This window comes from Nomascus leucogenys, chromosome 7b (assembly GCF_006542625.1).
Source record: "Nomascus leucogenys isolate Asia chromosome 7b, Asia_NLE_v1, whole genome shotgun sequence".
Classification (NCBI taxonomy): Eukaryota; Metazoa; Chordata; class Mammalia; order Primates; family Hylobatidae; genus Nomascus; species Nomascus leucogenys.
Window position 1 is genome coordinate 33,924,984 of NC_044387.1, and position 18,295 is coordinate 33,943,278.

General features: G+C 32.6%; 1 protein-coding gene across 6 annotated transcripts in view; it reads right to left on the bottom strand.

Moving 5' to 3' along the window:
* KIAA1109 (KIAA1109 ortholog) overlaps positions 1-18,295 on the bottom strand; it is a 219,349-nt gene that overhangs the window by 157,644 nt on the left and 43,410 nt on the right. For all 6 annotated transcript variants that reach the window (XM_030815739.1, XM_030815740.1, XM_030815741.1 and 3 more), the window contains exons 12-20: positions 14,514-14,670; positions 14,033-14,111; positions 11,843-11,934; positions 10,166-10,283; positions 4,156-4,311; positions 3,792-3,889; positions 2,066-2,244; positions 1,481-1,587; positions 311-519 (exon numbers count right to left, since the gene is read on the bottom strand). In XM_030815739.1, coding sequence (XP_030671599.1) covers positions 311-519; positions 1,481-1,587; positions 2,066-2,244; positions 3,792-3,889; positions 4,156-4,311; positions 10,166-10,283; positions 11,843-11,934; positions 14,033-14,111; positions 14,514-14,670 — 1,195 coding nt within the window. The remainder of the gene's footprint in view (positions 1-310; positions 520-1,480; positions 1,588-2,065; positions 2,245-3,791; positions 3,890-4,155; positions 4,312-10,165; positions 10,284-11,842; positions 11,935-14,032; positions 14,112-14,513; positions 14,671-18,295) is intronic.

Consider the following 18,295-nt stretch of genomic DNA (forward strand, 5'->3'; position numbering starts at 1 on the left):
TATCTGTCTATCCTAGCTATCCCTCTAGCTTACCTCCCTGAGAACAGATGCTACATCATCTTTATCTATAGCAACTAGCACCATTCCTAGAACATACTAAATGCACAAAAGAATGCTGAACTGAGGAATACTATTTTTAATAAATAATTTTGTAATTAAGTCTAGCACCCCAAGTCCAGTCAACATATCTGGTATATCCTCAATACTTTAAATAATCCAATTGGCTATTTCAAATGGTCTCAATTTTCAATTAAATTTTAACTGCTTTGTCTATATTTAAAAGTATGTAAGTTGCTTTTAAGAATCATACCTTTATACACAAAAAGGCATTTAGTAGAGGTCCATAGAGAGTTATCTGAGAATCTGGAGAAAGTTCCATTTCTACATGAAGTTTATCAGGTGGAAGTTCTGAAGGATCAATAGGTGGGCGTGAAGAAGTAGAGGGAGAAGAAACAACTCTGTCTGATGCCTTCTGGGATGGCCTTAATACAGATAGCATTGTCTCTTCCATTTCTGATACTGTAATAAATTAAGAAAAAAAAGACTAATGTTTGAGGGGTGGGGGACAAAAGACTTCTTGGAAGATCTTCAAGGAAATATTCACTAAGAAATTTTACTTTGCAAATATGACATCAACTAATCTTTACATAATGTATATATATAATGAAAACAGACCTAAAAGACCAATAATTAAGAAAGCAAATAAAGAATAAATCATTGAAATATAAGAGAAATACATAAATCAGCCTGCAGAGAATCAATGAAAACTTTCTGTTAACATAAACAACATTCTTATTGAGTCCCTGCAATATAAATTTGGGTTACATCAAGACCTTAACTATTCTTGGGTACTAAACTACAAAATTTTTTCATATAAATAGCTATTTAAATACAGTGTGATGTTATCAAGCCACTATGAAACAACTATGAAAACTATCCTTTGAAACTTAACTCACTGGAAAAATACAAAGAAAACATCATCATTTGGCTCTAATTCTTTTTTGGACCCAGGTAATAAGGCAAATTACCTTCAGCAAACTATAAATCATATGAGACCTGTCAAAATGCATTAAAGAAACTAACATTTCACAAAATCATGCACCTTAAATATGCAGATTCACACATACCTTGTTTCATATTCAGGCTCTGCTCTTCTAGCTTGGCAGACTTTGAGAATATTACTTACCTTCTCTGAGCACATTTCCTCAACTTTAAGATAAAAATAATAATAATATCTTTCTCACAGAGTTGTGATAAGGATTAAACATAATAGAAGATAATAGAAGCCAGAAAATTGCTTGGCCCAATATTTGATACATAGTAAATGCTCAAAAGGTAGCTATAATTAATCTAAAATATTTAAGACTATATTTATACTACGTCACAAGAATAGATGCATTTCAATTTATTTGCTTATTTTTCATGATTCTCAATCATAATAGCAGCTGTATAAAAGCACAAATTATATAAAAACACTTACATGATTGTTTTAGCTGTTCATCTGCTTTTTGTGGATAAATTGGATGCCATGTATAATCAATTGTAAGCATGACACTTGGGACAGTCCAGCATTCAACCCAACCAGACCTTTGAAGAGTAAAACAGACAGTTTCTAGTCAGATACTTATTCCTTTAATTGTACAGATACCAGTTGCAGATAATCAAATTTTATTATTATTTTTTGAAAGAAGAATTTCTCCACATATAAGCACAAGATACCTATCACTAATTTTATTTTATTTTACTAATTAATTTATTTTTTGAGATGGGGTCTCTGTTGCCCAAGCTGGAGTGTGGTGGTGCGATCTCAGCTCACTGCAACCTCCACCTCCTGTGTTCAAGTGATTCCCCTACCTTAGCCTCCCAGGTAGCTAGGACTACAGGCATGCGCCATGATGCCCAGCTAATTTTTGTATATTTCGTAGAGACAAGGTTTCACCACGTTGGCCAGGCTGGTCTCGAACTCCTGATCTCAGGTGATCCACCCATCTCGGCCTCCCAAAGTGCTGGGATTACAGGCGTGAGCCACTGTGCCTGGCCTGTGTCACTAATTTTATGTACTCACTTTTCCTGAGTAACGTTGCGCCATTTTGGTTTAACTGTTTTCTGGCCACTTTGACACTCAGCAGGAATACCGGTATCATGAATCATCTTATTTGGATGGCAATTTTTTACCAGCATAAATAAAGAATATTTACTAGGGTGGCAATCTGGTAGAAACAAATGAAGATCAACATCTTCTCCCTAAAAAATAATTATAATAAGCCAAAGTAATAAAATTAGTGCATAAATATGTTGGTTAATACTTACAGGCAAACCTGTCTACAACAATCTTGGAAATAAGTTTGAAAGAAAATAAACAAATTTTATTTATTTTTATTTTATTGTATTATTTATCTTTTTTTTTTTTTTTTTTTAATGGTTTCACTCTGTCACTGAGGTTGGAGTGAAGCCTTGAACTCAAGTGAAGCCTGCACTCAAGTGATCCTCCCAAGTAGCTGGGACTAGAGGAACATGCGGGTTTTTTTTTGTTTGTTTGTTTGTTTTTTTAGAGACAGGGTCTGGCTGTGTTGCCAAGGCTAGTCTCAAACTCCTGGCCTCAAGCAACCATCTTGCCTCAGGCTCCCAAAGTGCTGGGATTACACAAGTGAGATAAACAAATTTGAAATGGCAGATTTTACATTCAACAGTCAGGTAAATAACGAATAAGATTTTACATTGACTAAAACTAAATTCGAATTGAAAAACAACAAAATAATCAGGGAAAGAAACAGCATAGTTTCCAAACAGTGAAAAGAATGTCTTCCATGGGTATCCATAGATATATTTTTTTTAAGTTCAGTTTTTAAAAAAACTTTTATAAGCTCAGGTGGACTATGTTCTATATTTTTATTAATTTTTAAAATAGTATTGTCTCATTTGGTTCTAGTAAGTCTTGTTTCCTCAGCTGGCTTTTAATAATTCAGAACTGGCAAATCAAAGGATCTTCATTTGGCTTTACTTTTTTCCTTATAGGACTTCTATTCTTTGTTCATCTTGATGACTAGTTTCTTAACAGGCAGCAAGGTAGAGTGATTAAAAGAATGGAGCCCTAAGCTATACTGCCCAATAACTCACTAGCTATATGATGAGTTACAAAACCTCTGTTTCTCACTTTCCTAATGTATAAATGCAGTTAATAATAATTTCAAGAGGGTTGTTCTGAGAATCAAATGAGTTACTACATAAAGCACATGGAATAGTATCTATGTAGTACACAAAAAATATTTAATAGATGTTAGCTGTTTCTATTATGTTGCTAATTTTACCAGTATAACCACTATTAATACTACAAGTACTACTGGTTGTCCATACCAAAAATGTTCCATAAAATTTTGAGCTTAGAAGTACATAAGAGCTGGCATTCAGATAAAAGGAAGAAAGCTACTGTGGTTACTCCTTGAATTCATATTTACAATTAAGAATCAAAGGGAAGTATAAAATTAGTTCATATGAATTAGTAAACATTAGAGCTAGAAGGGCTAACATATAGATTAGCCACAGAGATCAGAAATGAACTCTAAGAAAATAATCAACTTGAGATATTTTTAATTGCCCAATTTCTTAGATGCAGTTAACTACAAAAAGAAAACAACAGGAACTCTGTGACACTAAAGGTAGTAGACCTTGGAGGAAAGCTAAAATACCTTGAAGTTGCAACGGACTGGGGAGGAGAGAGTAAAGATAAGCTTTGGGAGATCAAACTTACTAATACACCTTGTGGAATAAATAATGCATTCAACTATACATACTCTTAAAGAGAACTTGGTATTACATGTAGCTGGAACAAAGTCCGTAAAAGGCAAAGAAAAATCAATGTTAAGTGTTTCTCCACAGGCTGCCAGATACACTACAAAAGAAAAAAAAAAGAAGAAAAAGTAAATTTACTTTTAATGTCCATTAAATTTCAATTATAAAATTGCCTAAAATGCACAACTAAACAAAATAAAGTTTTAGTCCAATACAAACTCTGAAACAGTCCTCTGAGAGTCTCACAAAGATAAAGGGGGGAAATAACTTCTAGTATCTGTTAAAACTATCAAATCAATACTAATTTTCTTAGTTGGTGTTTGCCTTAATGAGAGAAATACTTAACCTAATTTTTTAATGTCTTACCATTTTCCTGTTGTTTAGTAGAACAGTCGATCCAATTGTGTTGATTAGCAGCCCAAATCATTTCAAACTGATGAAACATGATTTTAAAATTCCACGTATATGGAACAAATGAAAAAATGTCTGGAGGACTGTCACTAGACCAGTCTTGAATTAAATCTAAAATTATTGGGGTAGTGAATAGAAATTGTAAAGTTAGTTGAAACTCAGAAAAGTAAAACACAGATTTTCTAACACCAGTCAAAAATGAATTTTTCTTTTGTGTAACTAAAAAAATTTTATACTGAAATATTTAAAAGGTGATTAGGATGTATTTAAATAATTTGACAGTAAACAGATGTTTACTTACTAATCATAGTTCCAAATAAGAGAAATTTTATATATTAATATATCTATTTTTAAGGAATTTTAGAAAATTAAAAAAAAACATTTGCTATTCCACTACCCAAATAGCCAACATTGTGGATACAGTTTCTTCCAGTTATTTTTCTACATAGACTGACACTATCCTATATGCACATTTTTTATGTGTTGCTTCTTTCACTGAACTCAAATGTTTTTCTGTGTTATTTCACACGTTTACATAAATTTTGCATAATAGCTCATTAATGAGATTTGTCAGGACCTACTTAACCATTTTTTATAGTTGGACATTTATACTCTTTCCAAATTTTTGTGTTATATATATTACCACGTACTATATATTTTTGTAAAAGATATTTTACATATTCAGGATTACTTGTCAGTATAGATTCTAGAAGTGGAATTGCTGGGTCAAAATTTAGGAAAATTTTTCAAGACTATTATAAATTGCATTCGAAGAGAAGTGAGTCCCTTTACACTCCTACTGAAAATGTATGTTTGACTACCTATTTCACTGAACTTTCTCCTGCATTCTATTTCTTTCTATCATCTATCTGTTTTTTGTTTTGTTTTACTTGACATTTAATAACTGAAAAATGGTATCTTGCTTTCACTGAACTTCTTAACTACAAGCATGGCTGAACATTTTTTCATGTTGTTTTATTCATTAAACAAATATTTACTGAGTGTCTACTGTGTGTCAGGCTCTGTTCTAGACTCTAGGACTACAATGGTGAATGAAACATAGACTTGACTTTCTTTGAATTATAATCAATCATATTTGTTCATTGCTGATTCACTGTACGTTTAAACTGCTTTTTAAAATTGTGTTCATATATTTTGTCTGTTTACCCTTTGCTACTTTAATTTTTTTTAATCCCAATAAATAAATGCTCTTTAAAGACATTAGCACTGATCTACCATCTACCATAGCAGTTTGTACAACTTTATCTTCTGGCCTCCACAATGTTTTACATGCATTGTACACTCCCAGCAATGTCTTTCAATAAAAGGGCTCCTCCTAGAAGTGTCAAACTCATCTTTGTATACTCACAGTACATAACACAGTACCATGTGTATAAAATTAGAACGTGTGCGTGTGTGTGCGCGTGTGTGTGTGTGTGTATGTGTATGTGACAGACAGAGAGAGAAACAATTGGAAATGGTATTATTATAGCACAGACTTTAACACTGGCGGGGGGGGGAACAATTGGAAACAGTATTATTATAGCACAGACTTTGATACTAGAGAGAGAGAGAGAGAAGGGAGGGGAAGCAATTGGAAACAGTATTATTATAGCACAGACTTTGACACTAGACAGTCCTGGGTTTAAATTCTGGCTTTATCATTTTACTAGCTATGTAACCTTGAAAAAAGTGACTTAAATGTTATCAGTTTTCTCTTGTACAAAATAAGAACAACCTCACAGACTTATGATGAGAATTCAGATGATTTATGTGAAGTTTTAACAAAGTAACTGGCACACGGTAAGCACTCCACAAATGATAGCATTTATTATTAAAGATATCCTAAAGAAAATTACAGGTAAAACTGTGAAATATTTAAAGTAGTTTTCTTTGTATTTTAAAGGTGATATTTAAACAGAAAAAAGATTCAATAATGAACTCAGAGTAAATTTATCTTACATAATATCATATGAACCCATTTAAAATTTAGCTGTCACATACAGAAGCTAGCACAAATGTATTAGAAACTCTTGTCTTACTAAAATGGCAGAATAACATATTTAATGTCAAATGACAATCACAAATTAATATTAATGAGATATAGAGTTTTACTACATCAACAATAAAAGGCATGTGGCTATTAATCTGTTCTATTAATAGAACAGAAAATTCCAATTATCAAATTTACCTTAAATATATTTTTATTTAACAATCACAGTGATTCATCACACTTTACATAATCTATGCTTACCTCAAATCTTTCACTCCTACCTAACTAGGCTGACTCTATCCCTGCTTTCTAACTTTAGTCTTTAGCACAGCATCTAACACTTGGGAAATGCCCAAAAATCATCTCTGGATATAACCAACTCTACAATATATATTCATCATTCATCAGACTGATTTTTTCACCTTTCTCACTCATAACATTCCTAGTTCAGCATTTTTGGTCAAACTAAATACTGTCTTTCATATCCTCTCTGCTAAGGAAAAACTAACCATCTTTATTGCCAACATAATACTACAGAGAAGGCAAACGGTCTGCAGTCTGAAAATTGTTCTTAAATGTCTTCCACCTCCTAGCCTCATAAGTCTGCCCAAGTCATTCAATGTTTCTATGCCTCAAGTTCCTCATTATTAACTCAGGGATAGCAATAACAGCTACCCTATTTTAGAGTTATGTGAAGATAATACAAGTGAACATGCTTTGTAAATGGCAAAATACTATCAGATTTTAGTTAATACTACTGAATTCATTTAAAAACACCATTTCAGACCTTAGTGTCTTTCCTTACTTTCTCTGATTACCTTCAGATGACAGTGATTTCCTCTGTACTCAGGTCTTACATGCATTTGTCAGCTTCACATTTCACACTTGCATTTCACACTTGCACTCAATATACATAACGTCTGGTATTGTTTCATTTGTCTGTCTAGTACACATGCCAATTGCCAATGTACTTGAGACAAATAATACAAAACAAGAAATGCCCATAAGTGAGGGCAGAGATCATATTTAATGTTTGTTTTGAATCATGATTCATATATGAGACTTACAATGTATATTGGTTGTACTTTATCTACTTTATACTTCTATTAGTCAAAAGATTGAGATACGATTGCTAGTGAAATAAAAATTGAACTAAACAGAAATTCAGATTACTACTTATTTGAAGAAACTAGTATAATTTTATAAAGTTACTAGCCAAATTCTATTTTAACGAATCTTATTATTTTATTCTCTAACAACTCATGTGAAATGTTACAGCTATTAGTCTATTTCTAATAAATCGTGTTAGTTTTTTTCGTTAATAACTAATTTAAAATTTCAACATATCATTTTATAATATAGTTTACCTACCAGTTTCTATAACATCTTTACTGATAAATATTAAAAATTATGGTGACAAAATATTTTTATTAGGAGCATCAACAATTTTTTAATATGCATTGATATTAAACTGAAATCTGTTTCTCATTACCAGATGGTCTTATCAAATAATCTGATTAGAAAAAGGAAGCACTTTCCTGATGACTGCCTTACTCATTTGTACAATGAATTAAAAAGTTATGGCAAGCTAAATGTTACTCTGAAAAAACCCACCACCAACTCACTTTATCATTAAGTTGTTAGGCGAACACCCTATAAAACATCAATTGGTATTAGAGCTTTGCAATGCCAGTGTATTATTTTCTTCTCCTCCTTATCAGAGTAAATCTAAGTTATTTTCATTATTCCCTGAAGAGGCTTCAGTTTCTGCTTTTGTTTTATAGCTTTCATTTCTGAGGCTCTATATTATATTTATCATAAAGCTATCTTTGTCCCACATTGAAATCTCTTAAGAACAATTTTATCTTATTAATAAATGGTATGAGAATGGCTGTTGAGGAACATTAGGCATTCCCTCACATCAGAGAGATAATTTCTTTTCTATAGAATTCCAACAATAGACAAAGCAATCCAAACACTATGACCAAGTAGGTTCACTCCAATACTAAACTAATATTATTCTCTAGTAGTCGTCCTCTTTAGAGAATAAGTTTAAAAAGGACTCTATAGTTATTTGTTATGCTATATGTCTTTTAAAAACAATAGAATATGACCAATTGTTAGTTGTTAAATCTGTAAAATGGTGATTATGTTTACTTTTGTATCTATGATTTAAAAATTTCTCCAAATAAATTTTATAAAAAAAAAAATAACCAACAGAGTGAATTTCAATAGAAAAAGCATAAAAATTAGAGTTAGAGAAAGAAAATAATTTAAGGAAAATCCGTTGCAATTTAGGAAATGTGTACTTAGCTGTTTCAATGTAACTAATATAATAGTGTAAATGAAAGTGCTACTACAAAATAATATTTTCAAATTATGAAGAATTTATACGTCTACTGCAGCTATTCTTAGCACTGCAAGAGTCTAAAGATGGGAAATGTCTGGAAGAAAAATAATGTGAAGGAGTAAATACTTAATGATAGGTATCTATTTTAAAAGATTAGTAAAGTTAAAAAATACAAAATCTTAAGTGAGAAGGAAAAAGCTAGTCAAAGAGGTAAGTAATGTAACAGATTCTTGAGCCAGACTACTTAAGTTAGAATTCAAGCTCAACCAAGTGTGACCCTGGACATATTGTTTTACCTCTCTGTAACTCATCTTCTTCTCTATAAAGTAAGGAAAATAATAATAATATTGATCCCTGAGAGTTATTGTGAGGATTCAATAATTTAATATGTGCAAACTGCTTAGGACAGAGCCAGACACATAATACACACTATAAGTTTTAGCTATAATTTTTTTCATAAATTTGAACTGAGAAGTGCTTATTCAGTGCTCTGCTTCACTAGCAAAAGCTTAACTTGCCAGGGACTGTCAAAATTTCTACTATTGGGACACTGGCTCAAGCCTTGGAGAAGTATGTAAGTCCAGAAAGCAGAAGCAGTCTATCTAGTCCCCAAGGCTCCCAGTCAAACCAGAAAAGAAATATAAAAGACTTGATTGAACATATTGCAATAAGAGGCATTTTAAAAGATCAAAACTCTAGTAATAGCAGAATTAGGGTAGAAATTGTTATCCCTATTTCACAAACAAGGAAACTGAAGCTTCAACAGTGAAATCATTTACACAACATTATAGAGTAGTATTGTCAAGAGAGGACTACCTACGCATGCCTTAAACACCACTATACCTCCAAATATCTAATAGTACTCAGCATCAATGAGATGCTTGTATAAAACAACTGTTGCACAAATGGATGGATGGATGGATAAATGTAGCAAGCAGTCAAGCAAAGATTAGGTTTCTGTGGAACAGCCAACTGACCCTGGCAAATCAGACCAACTTTATGGGGCTAAACTTTTTAGAAGAAGACTCAATAAATGCCACTTATTTTAATGTAGTAATATTTATGCTATTCATAGACCAACAATGTGTTCTTATGGTCACAAAATATGCAAAGCTATCAATATATGCTGCAAGAAATAAAGTAATGTTTCTTCCAACTAGTGATAGCACCAACTCAATTATCCATGCCAACAGAAAAGATTAAATAAGGGCTCCAAGTATAAAAATAACATTTAGCTATTTGCATATACTGTTGTGGATTATAATTATTAAAACAAAATAATGAAGCCATGCTGATGCCTAATTTGGGAAGAGAGAGAAATTGATTCATCATCCCCATCCTACCCCCCAACTAGACTGATAAAAAGCACCAGCCTAAATTGAGTTCTTTCATTTCCTTCTAAGCTCAATTTGGGGTTTATATTTTCCTTGTTTAGGTTAGAAAAGAATGCAAAATGCCTATATTTAAATTTTCTCTTTGATATTTTCAGCCCAAAATGAAGTGTTGAAGTAAGAAAATATGAATCATATCATATCCCTATGTAATTTAAAAGTAAAACTTTTCAAATGTAAACAAGTTCACTGTGATAAATCTCACTGTATTTATATCTATTAGAAAATTACCTGTAAAGAAGTTTTTCTGTGCAAAGATGAAGTGGTAAGTGGCTTTATAAACCTCTAATTCACACTGCCATGTCTGTGGCATGTTCCATATTCGGGGGTAGCTGGCATTGATGTGGAACTGCAAAACAAATGTTAGGTAAAAGTAATTAGAGCTTAAAATGTGACACTGTGTGAACAGCATTAGAAATGAAGTTACACACACTAGTGAGTAATTAAAACTTATTTTCCTACTGAGCTGAACAGAAGGTCCCTTTGAGACTTTAATATTGCTGTGGCTGAAGGTCAATATCCATGGCTACATCTAGCTCCTTGAAATATTAAGTCAGGATGTGGTCAAAAAACTTTCAAAACAACAAATCAGGCTACAGTGTTGATACTGCACTCCAGATAAACCAATGGGGTAACAACCGACATCCCTAATTTCTCCTTAAGCCTCATCTGCTAAGTGACAGGCTCAGTGTGAAGGAAGATAGAGTGTGATGCGTACTGTCACACAAAGTAACATTAGTATTTCTGCAGTTTGGCATTTTTTTTCTTTTTTTTTTTTTTGAGACAGAGTCTCACTCTATTGCCCAAGCTGGAGTGCAGTGACACATCTTGCCTCACTGCAACCTCCGCCTCCCAGCTTCAAGCAATTCTTGTGCCTCAGCCTCCCGAGTAGCTGGGATTACAGGCGTGCACGCCATCACACCTGGCTAATTTTTGTATTTTTAGTAGAGGCAGGGTTTCGCCATATTGGGCAGGCTGGTCTCGAACTCCTGGCCTCAAGTGATCCGCCTGCCTCAGCCTCCCAAAGTGCTGGGATTACAGGTGTGAGTCACCGCACCCTGCACAGTTTGGCATTTCTGCAAAGGCAAAAGCTGCCTACCTAGGAACAGCATTGTCACACAGCACTATTTATCAGCAATAGATGAAGAATTCATTAAAATACTGAATATGCCAGTTTAAGGTATATTTATGGTATTTTATATATTCCTGTTAATTGCAGAATTTTTCTCTTAATTTACATATGTCATATGTAAAATGTTTAACACAAGAAATTAAGAACCTTATGGCACCATCTTATATGAAAGAATTTCTGAATATTAACCATTTTACATAGTAGCTTTTGTTATTGTTAGTGTTGTTGTCCCTGATAGTAATAATAATAATAATCTGCTTGATTAATGAGTCCCCAATCAGCAATTTTAATCATAGGCATTTACATATTGTTTCTCTTTCTAATATGAAACAATCCAGGGTATCAACAAGATTTTCTTCATTTTACCTTACTCATCAAGTAAAAGGCACAATAAATTACATTATTTAAACCCTGGGAAAGAAATCCAGTGGGGCTAGAAAACACATATTAAAGAATTATCTTACTCAGAACTTAGAAGAGATTTAGTCCAGCCACACAATGCACTTTAAAAACAATATTCTAACAACTTCTCATATTTTTCAGGCCAAAAACATGTATCATTGCCTTTTATTCACCTCCCTCATACTAGAAGGAGAGCAACAGAGAGATGCCAACAGGAGTCCATAACACTGGGAATCCACTCCTCTTCCCTAGCTGTTCTTGAACTAGAAGATGGACCATTTGATGATTTCCTGGTTACTTAAACTTTATATAAGAATATTAAAATCAATTGTTTTTCATACAAGTATGTATATCATCATGTACTACAGACTTACTGCTAACATTTCTGCTTCTAAAAGGGTCCGATATTGCATGCTGGTAGTGGCATCCACATGTAAGAGTTGTCCCTTAATAGCAGGGGTGTAACCTAATAATAAAAACATAAAAACTAAGAACCAGGAAAACAATTACAAAATGAAACATCTTTGGACTGGAACCAACTCCTACCACCACCCAAAGAAGGAATCCTTGAAAAATGGTAGTCACTATTTAAACACACCTCAGTGACAGGGAGCTTGCTAACTTAATAGGTGATCCTTCTCATACGGGCTGCTCTAAAGGAACAAAGTTCCAACTCCATATAATATCCATTCTGATTTTGCTTTCCTTTGTAGTTTGCAAAACTACAAGTCTATTCTTCAAACAGTAGTTTTCAGTTACAGAACACAACTCCTTTTCTTCTTCCACTGACTCAAGGGTACATATTTTCATCATTTTCAACTACTCCTTATATAATGACAGTTACTAAATAACAGCTATTCCCTTCATGTAATGAGTTTCTCAGCAATATAGTCCATTCTCAACAAAAGCTGAATAGTTTAGAGTATTGTATTTCCTTTCTTAAAGAAATCTCTTCCTATGAACACTACTTCTGTGGTCACTATTATATGGCTAGTTCCACATGCATCCTGCATTCTGTTCTGGGCTTTTTTTCTTTTTTTAAATACCTGAATCTCTAAAAAGTTTTAAATTTATTTGTTATATATTGTTCTTGCCTGACACCTAAGTCCATTTTCCCTTTGCCAGTCGTCTTAAAAGCCACCTAACCTCTATACCCAAAAGCTGACTGGGCTTTCCTTAGACCCTTAACTCAAGAGTTCCACAACAAGTATGCTGTGGTACTTGCCACAAATTTATAATAGATATACTCAAGATATTGACTCCTCAGTCCTCAGGTGATTCCTTTACTCCAGTGTACCAGTATTTGTATAATACTGCATAAAACAGTAAAAATACTATTTCCTATGTGTATCATCAGTTGTGAAAAGGCAGAAGCACTTCCTTAACTGAAACATTATCAATTGTGTACAACTCTCAACTGCCTTTATACTCCATCATACACCTGTAAGTAAGGCTTTTCTAAAAGATGCTTCTTTCCAACTGCGTACTCTGAATTAGCACTCCTAGAGAATCTCAAGCATTTCCTTCAAGCCTTAGTAAGACTGTTTTTTTAACACTAGGTAAGGGTTACTTATTCACTAAAATAGCCTCAGGGTTATGGGAAAAAGATACACTATGCCATTCACAGTCACTTTTTCAATTGATTATCTAAGCAGGCAGGCCTGAATGCTACCACTTTACATAAACTAATAAACATAGTCAACTCTCTGCCTGCTTTCCTCTTACAGCACCAAAATAAGTGACAGAACCAAGAAACAAGAGCTAAGAATTACACAAAAATGAATTATACTTAGCAATAGAAACACTAATGATGATTGATTTTAAATGTGGGTAAGTTGCTACTCTTTACTCTCAAGAAAGAAAATAAAGCAGAATTTCATCTTAACTGCTCTCAATTACAAATGTAGTAAGAAAATGGAATAAGAAGGCAAAATGAAGTTATAACAATTTGATAAATTTAACAAAAACTATTTATTCATGTTATTAACTGTGTCAGTGCCCATATTTCAAGTGCATGATGAACTTAGATCATCTCAGCTCAGATGAAACTAAAGCTGTGAGGGCACTCTTTAACATTTTTAACGTGAAATGTTTATTAAAGTTATGCCACTCAAAGTACCCAGCTTACTCCCTGACGAAATCTACTAATAATATAACCTAAAACCAAGCCTTGTAGTCATCCAATCAATTACTGCCCAAATGTCTGGTACAGGGTTCAGCACTGAGAATACCCTAAAGAAGAAAAAACAGCACCTGCTCTCATAGTGCAACAGTCTAACTAGAAAACTACGCATTGAGTAAATTATGCTCAGTTCTACAAAAGAAATGTATACGTTATAATAAAAGCATATAAGACTGAACTTGATTAGAAAATGTTTCCCTTCTCTAAATGCTCAATTATATAATATTTCCCTTTAATGAGTATAGGCACATCAAAATATAATAAAAAACTGAAAAAGAAAACCTAATTAATGTTAGTCTAAGATGATTAACAAACTTTATTATTTATAATCATTTCTCTAATTATTTAAAAAAGAAAAGTAACAGTTGCAGTTGCAGCTTACCATTTTCTTCAACTGTCATTGGAATATTAATTTCTAAATATGAGCCAGCTCCTACATTTACATGTACTGCATTTGTTTCCTACCAAAAGAAAAAATTAATTCATATAAAACATTAATTATAATTATTCTCCCATCTTTACTTTTCAGTTATTATCACAGAAGAAATTATTGACGATGTTAAGTATTACAAGTTCCAAAGAACAAAAGTTCAAATTTTTACCAAAAATACACTAAAACAATTTAGCCAGATATAAAGGAGAAAATGAGCCAGAATACAGCATGAAGGTCTATTACTATTAATTTCTTCTCATTATTTGACATTTGATAAAATTATGATGATAGTAAAATACATAAAATTATTTGAAGGGAAAACAGCTCATATAAATTAATCCAAGTATGGGACTAGTCACCAGGAAAAAACTCTGAAAAATAATGTTAAAATTTTAAATACTATTTTCTACTATATTATTATAATAATTACCCTATTTTTGGTAAACAGCAAATCAATTGTAGCATCCGCAATAATATTCATTCGTAATTCAAAAGCAAGGATCTGTCTTGGTCTCCCAGGCTGTGCAATTTCAGAAACTTTCAGAACTTGATAGTCAGGTGGAAAGAAAAACTTCCATAAACAATCTCTACATTAAGGAGGTAGAAAGAATAATGACATGTTATTCAAACAAAATTACTTCTGATAAAGGAACATAATCAATATTCTAATTTTTTATTATCATTGCTATCACATTTGACAATTAGACTGTTTTCTGCAATATTTAACACTTCCAGAGATCAATGAGCCTTGATTACTCAATAGATATACTATTATCAAATGAGGCATAAGAGAAAATTTGCACTATTCAAGAGTACTACCACAAACTAAAGACTCTCTACAAGTATATAAATTGCCCAAATGGCAAACAAAGAACTGACAGAGGATAGCTTAATTAAAATCATCATTCCAACCTGGACAAGTTACTCAATCTTCCCCAGAAAATTTGAGCTGCTTCCTCTTCTGTAACACAGGAATAATATACCTTGTCTCATACAAAGGTTCAGAGGTTTAAATGGTAAGATACATGGAAAACACTTAGCAGTGCATAGCACATGGAAGAAGTGGCTACTTCTATTAGTTTCATAATCAATTTAAATCAATATTATATCATTAAAAGGCTAAAGAGCAATAGATTTCTAAAAGGTAAATAGGTATTTGGAGGCTAAAGTACTAATGTTTTTGCCTCCCCTTATCATTTGACAAAAATGAAAGAGCCCAAGAAATTTTCAATTCAGTCTTCTACATGAGCTAACATTAGTATTGCATAATGTTACTCATACATTCAAAGAACGTGCCAGTCTATGGCTTTAAAACAGGAAGGGTTGAGTCGACAGTGACAGAAAATGCTACCTAGAATAAATAAGACTGGGAAAAATTAGATGAACCAGACAAAATCTGCACACTAAGTCTCACCGACTTTAACTTGCTATCGTTAAATTAAAATATATGAAAGGAAAATAAAGTTCTGCAAATGTTTTAAGACACATAAATATAGAAAATTAAGAACATTAAGGATAGAGAATCCATTAGATAATCACTGACTACAAGGTGGGTAGATAGGAAGACATAATGAGAAGGGCAGTAGACCTGAAGGGCTGGTTTGAACCTCAGCACTTCATGCTGTAGCTTCACTATCTTGCCCAAATCACTGAACCTCTCTGCGTCTCCATTTTTGCACAAGTTTAATGAGTTCATTACATCTGTCCTATGAATCTCACTGAGTTATAAGGATCAAGTCGGAAAATACTAATGAAAGTACTTTAGTTGAAAGCAATAAAAAAATGCCAGACAATGTTAGGAAGATTTGTATTATTATAATCATCATCTGAAGATTAAGTTTCATTGTAAAACAGTTTGTATTTCAACTCTGTCATGAAAATTCATAAAAAGAAAACATGAAGTAAAAACTGAATAATATTTTAAATATTCAGACAATCATGTAAAGGTAGTAGAACTGACATCAAAATCTAGAAACTAAAATCATGTTATGATTATAAAATCTATAGGCTAAAACCATGCTATTTCAAAAGTCAGTAACTCCTCACAATGCTGAGTGAATTATCCAATAGCAAAACAGCTGAGATTTCTTCCTGTATGTCTTATGTTAATAGATGGCTGCTAAGAAAACTGTCCTTGCTATTCATTACTGATTACAGTTCATATTTGTGCAGAAACTCAATACAGGGAAGGAGAAGAGGAAATGGCTACATAAGACCTTTTGAACATGTAATTGAGGAGACAAATATTGCTCACATTAGTGAATGTAATACATGTGAAAAATACATTTCTTTTTTATTTTCTTTTTTAAATAAACCTGAGTGTTTTTTTTAAAGTCCAGGTTAGAAATGCATTGCTCTTCTCTCCTGGCAGTGGAAAAATCTACTGAAAGGAGCGGTTAAAGCAAATTTCTATCTTCAGTGTCATTTCTCTATTGCATTTTAGTTTGGGTTTTTGTGTAAATATACCCTAAAACTTATGAAAAATACATAATGAAATTAAATACAGTTTAAGAAGAATCACACTTTAAGTGCTAAAAAATGCAAAAATTACTTCATGGCCCTATGTTAAAGAATTATTTTCATTTTTTCTTCGCAAACAATACATAACTGTTCTGCCAACCTAACAAAATAAACCTTTCTTGAGATTTCTGAATATAGTTTAAATAGATGTAGCTCTATTACTTAATGAAATGTAAAATCTCTCATTTTCAACTATATGCTATATGTCAAATATAGCATGACTTATAGGAAAAATTTTACCATAAGAGGAAAACTTAAATTCAATAATGTGAAAAGTATTTTCTTTCTAACCTGAAATTTTATGCTCTGCTTACTTTCAAGTTTAACAAATGACCTAATGCAGAACTTAATGAAGTATTGTTTTAGCATAATGCAAGAATTTTCAAATAACGAGCTTATTCATTTACCATATAATTGTTAGTTAGCTACTTAATGAGGCAGGTATTCCTATATACTACAGATAACAAGATTAATAGAATACACTGTTTGGTATATTATACCTCAACCAAACAGCCTTCTTAGAATATACTACTTGACAAAATACATAATAATTCTAATAATGCTAGCTAGATGGCACTTTTTAAAAAAGCATTTAAAAAGTCAATATATCAAGTTAGTATCAGCACTCTTTCACTAATCTATCAATGGCCCCGTAATATCTGCTCAAGTGAATGACTTGGCTTGTATTTCTCTATTCAAAAAAGCTAGTTCATGAATAGAAAAACTAAACTAATTCAATGTCTAATTTTGTAGATAAAAACTTAGATGCTCCCTCATAATTAATGGTAAATGTCCCCTTCTTTGTTTAAAATTCTTCAAGAAGTAAAAAAATGTTCATAATATATTAAAAATTAAAAATACTTTAAAATAAAATGACATTATAAAATCTATACCTCTTAACCACTATAGACTATAACTATAGGACAATTCTGCATTATCCTCATGCATTTATAAAACTCTTCTCTTGCCTCAATGATTCACCCTCCTCTTCTTTCCCTGGCTAACTCTCAATTATCTTTCAAAACTTAATTTACATGTTACCTCACCCAAACAGCCTTCTTCTCTCCCCTAAACTTTAATATGAATTATATACTATACACTGAATACCAAGTAACCTAAAAATTCATATGTTGAAGTCCTAACCCCTAAAATTCATATGCTGAAGTCCTAACCCCCAGTACCTCAGAACGTGACTATATTTGGAGATGGGGTCTTCAGAAGGGTAGGTAATTAAGTTAAAATGAAGTCATTAGGGTATGCTGTCCTAATCCAATATGACTGGACAGTATGATCTGGACACAGAGGTACACAAGGGAAAGACCACATGAAGACACTGGAAAACAACAGCCATCTACAAGCCAAGGAGAGAGGCCTAGAACACATCCTTCTCTCATAGCACTCAGAAGGAACCAATCATGCCACCATCTTGTTGGAGGACTCTTAGACTCTAGAATTGTGAGAAAATACATTTCTGTTGCTTAAGCCACATTATCTGTGATGCTTTGTTAAGGCAGTCCTAGCAAACTAGTAGAGTACTTTTCTAAGTTCTTCATCAAGACCCTTTACTTACCTTTATTATAGCACCTAATATTAGTCTTTTGGTTCTTTCTTCCCCACTAAAACTGGAAGATATATGTCTTTTATTTCTGAATTCCCATAGTCCCAACAATATCTGGCATATAGTAGGGGATC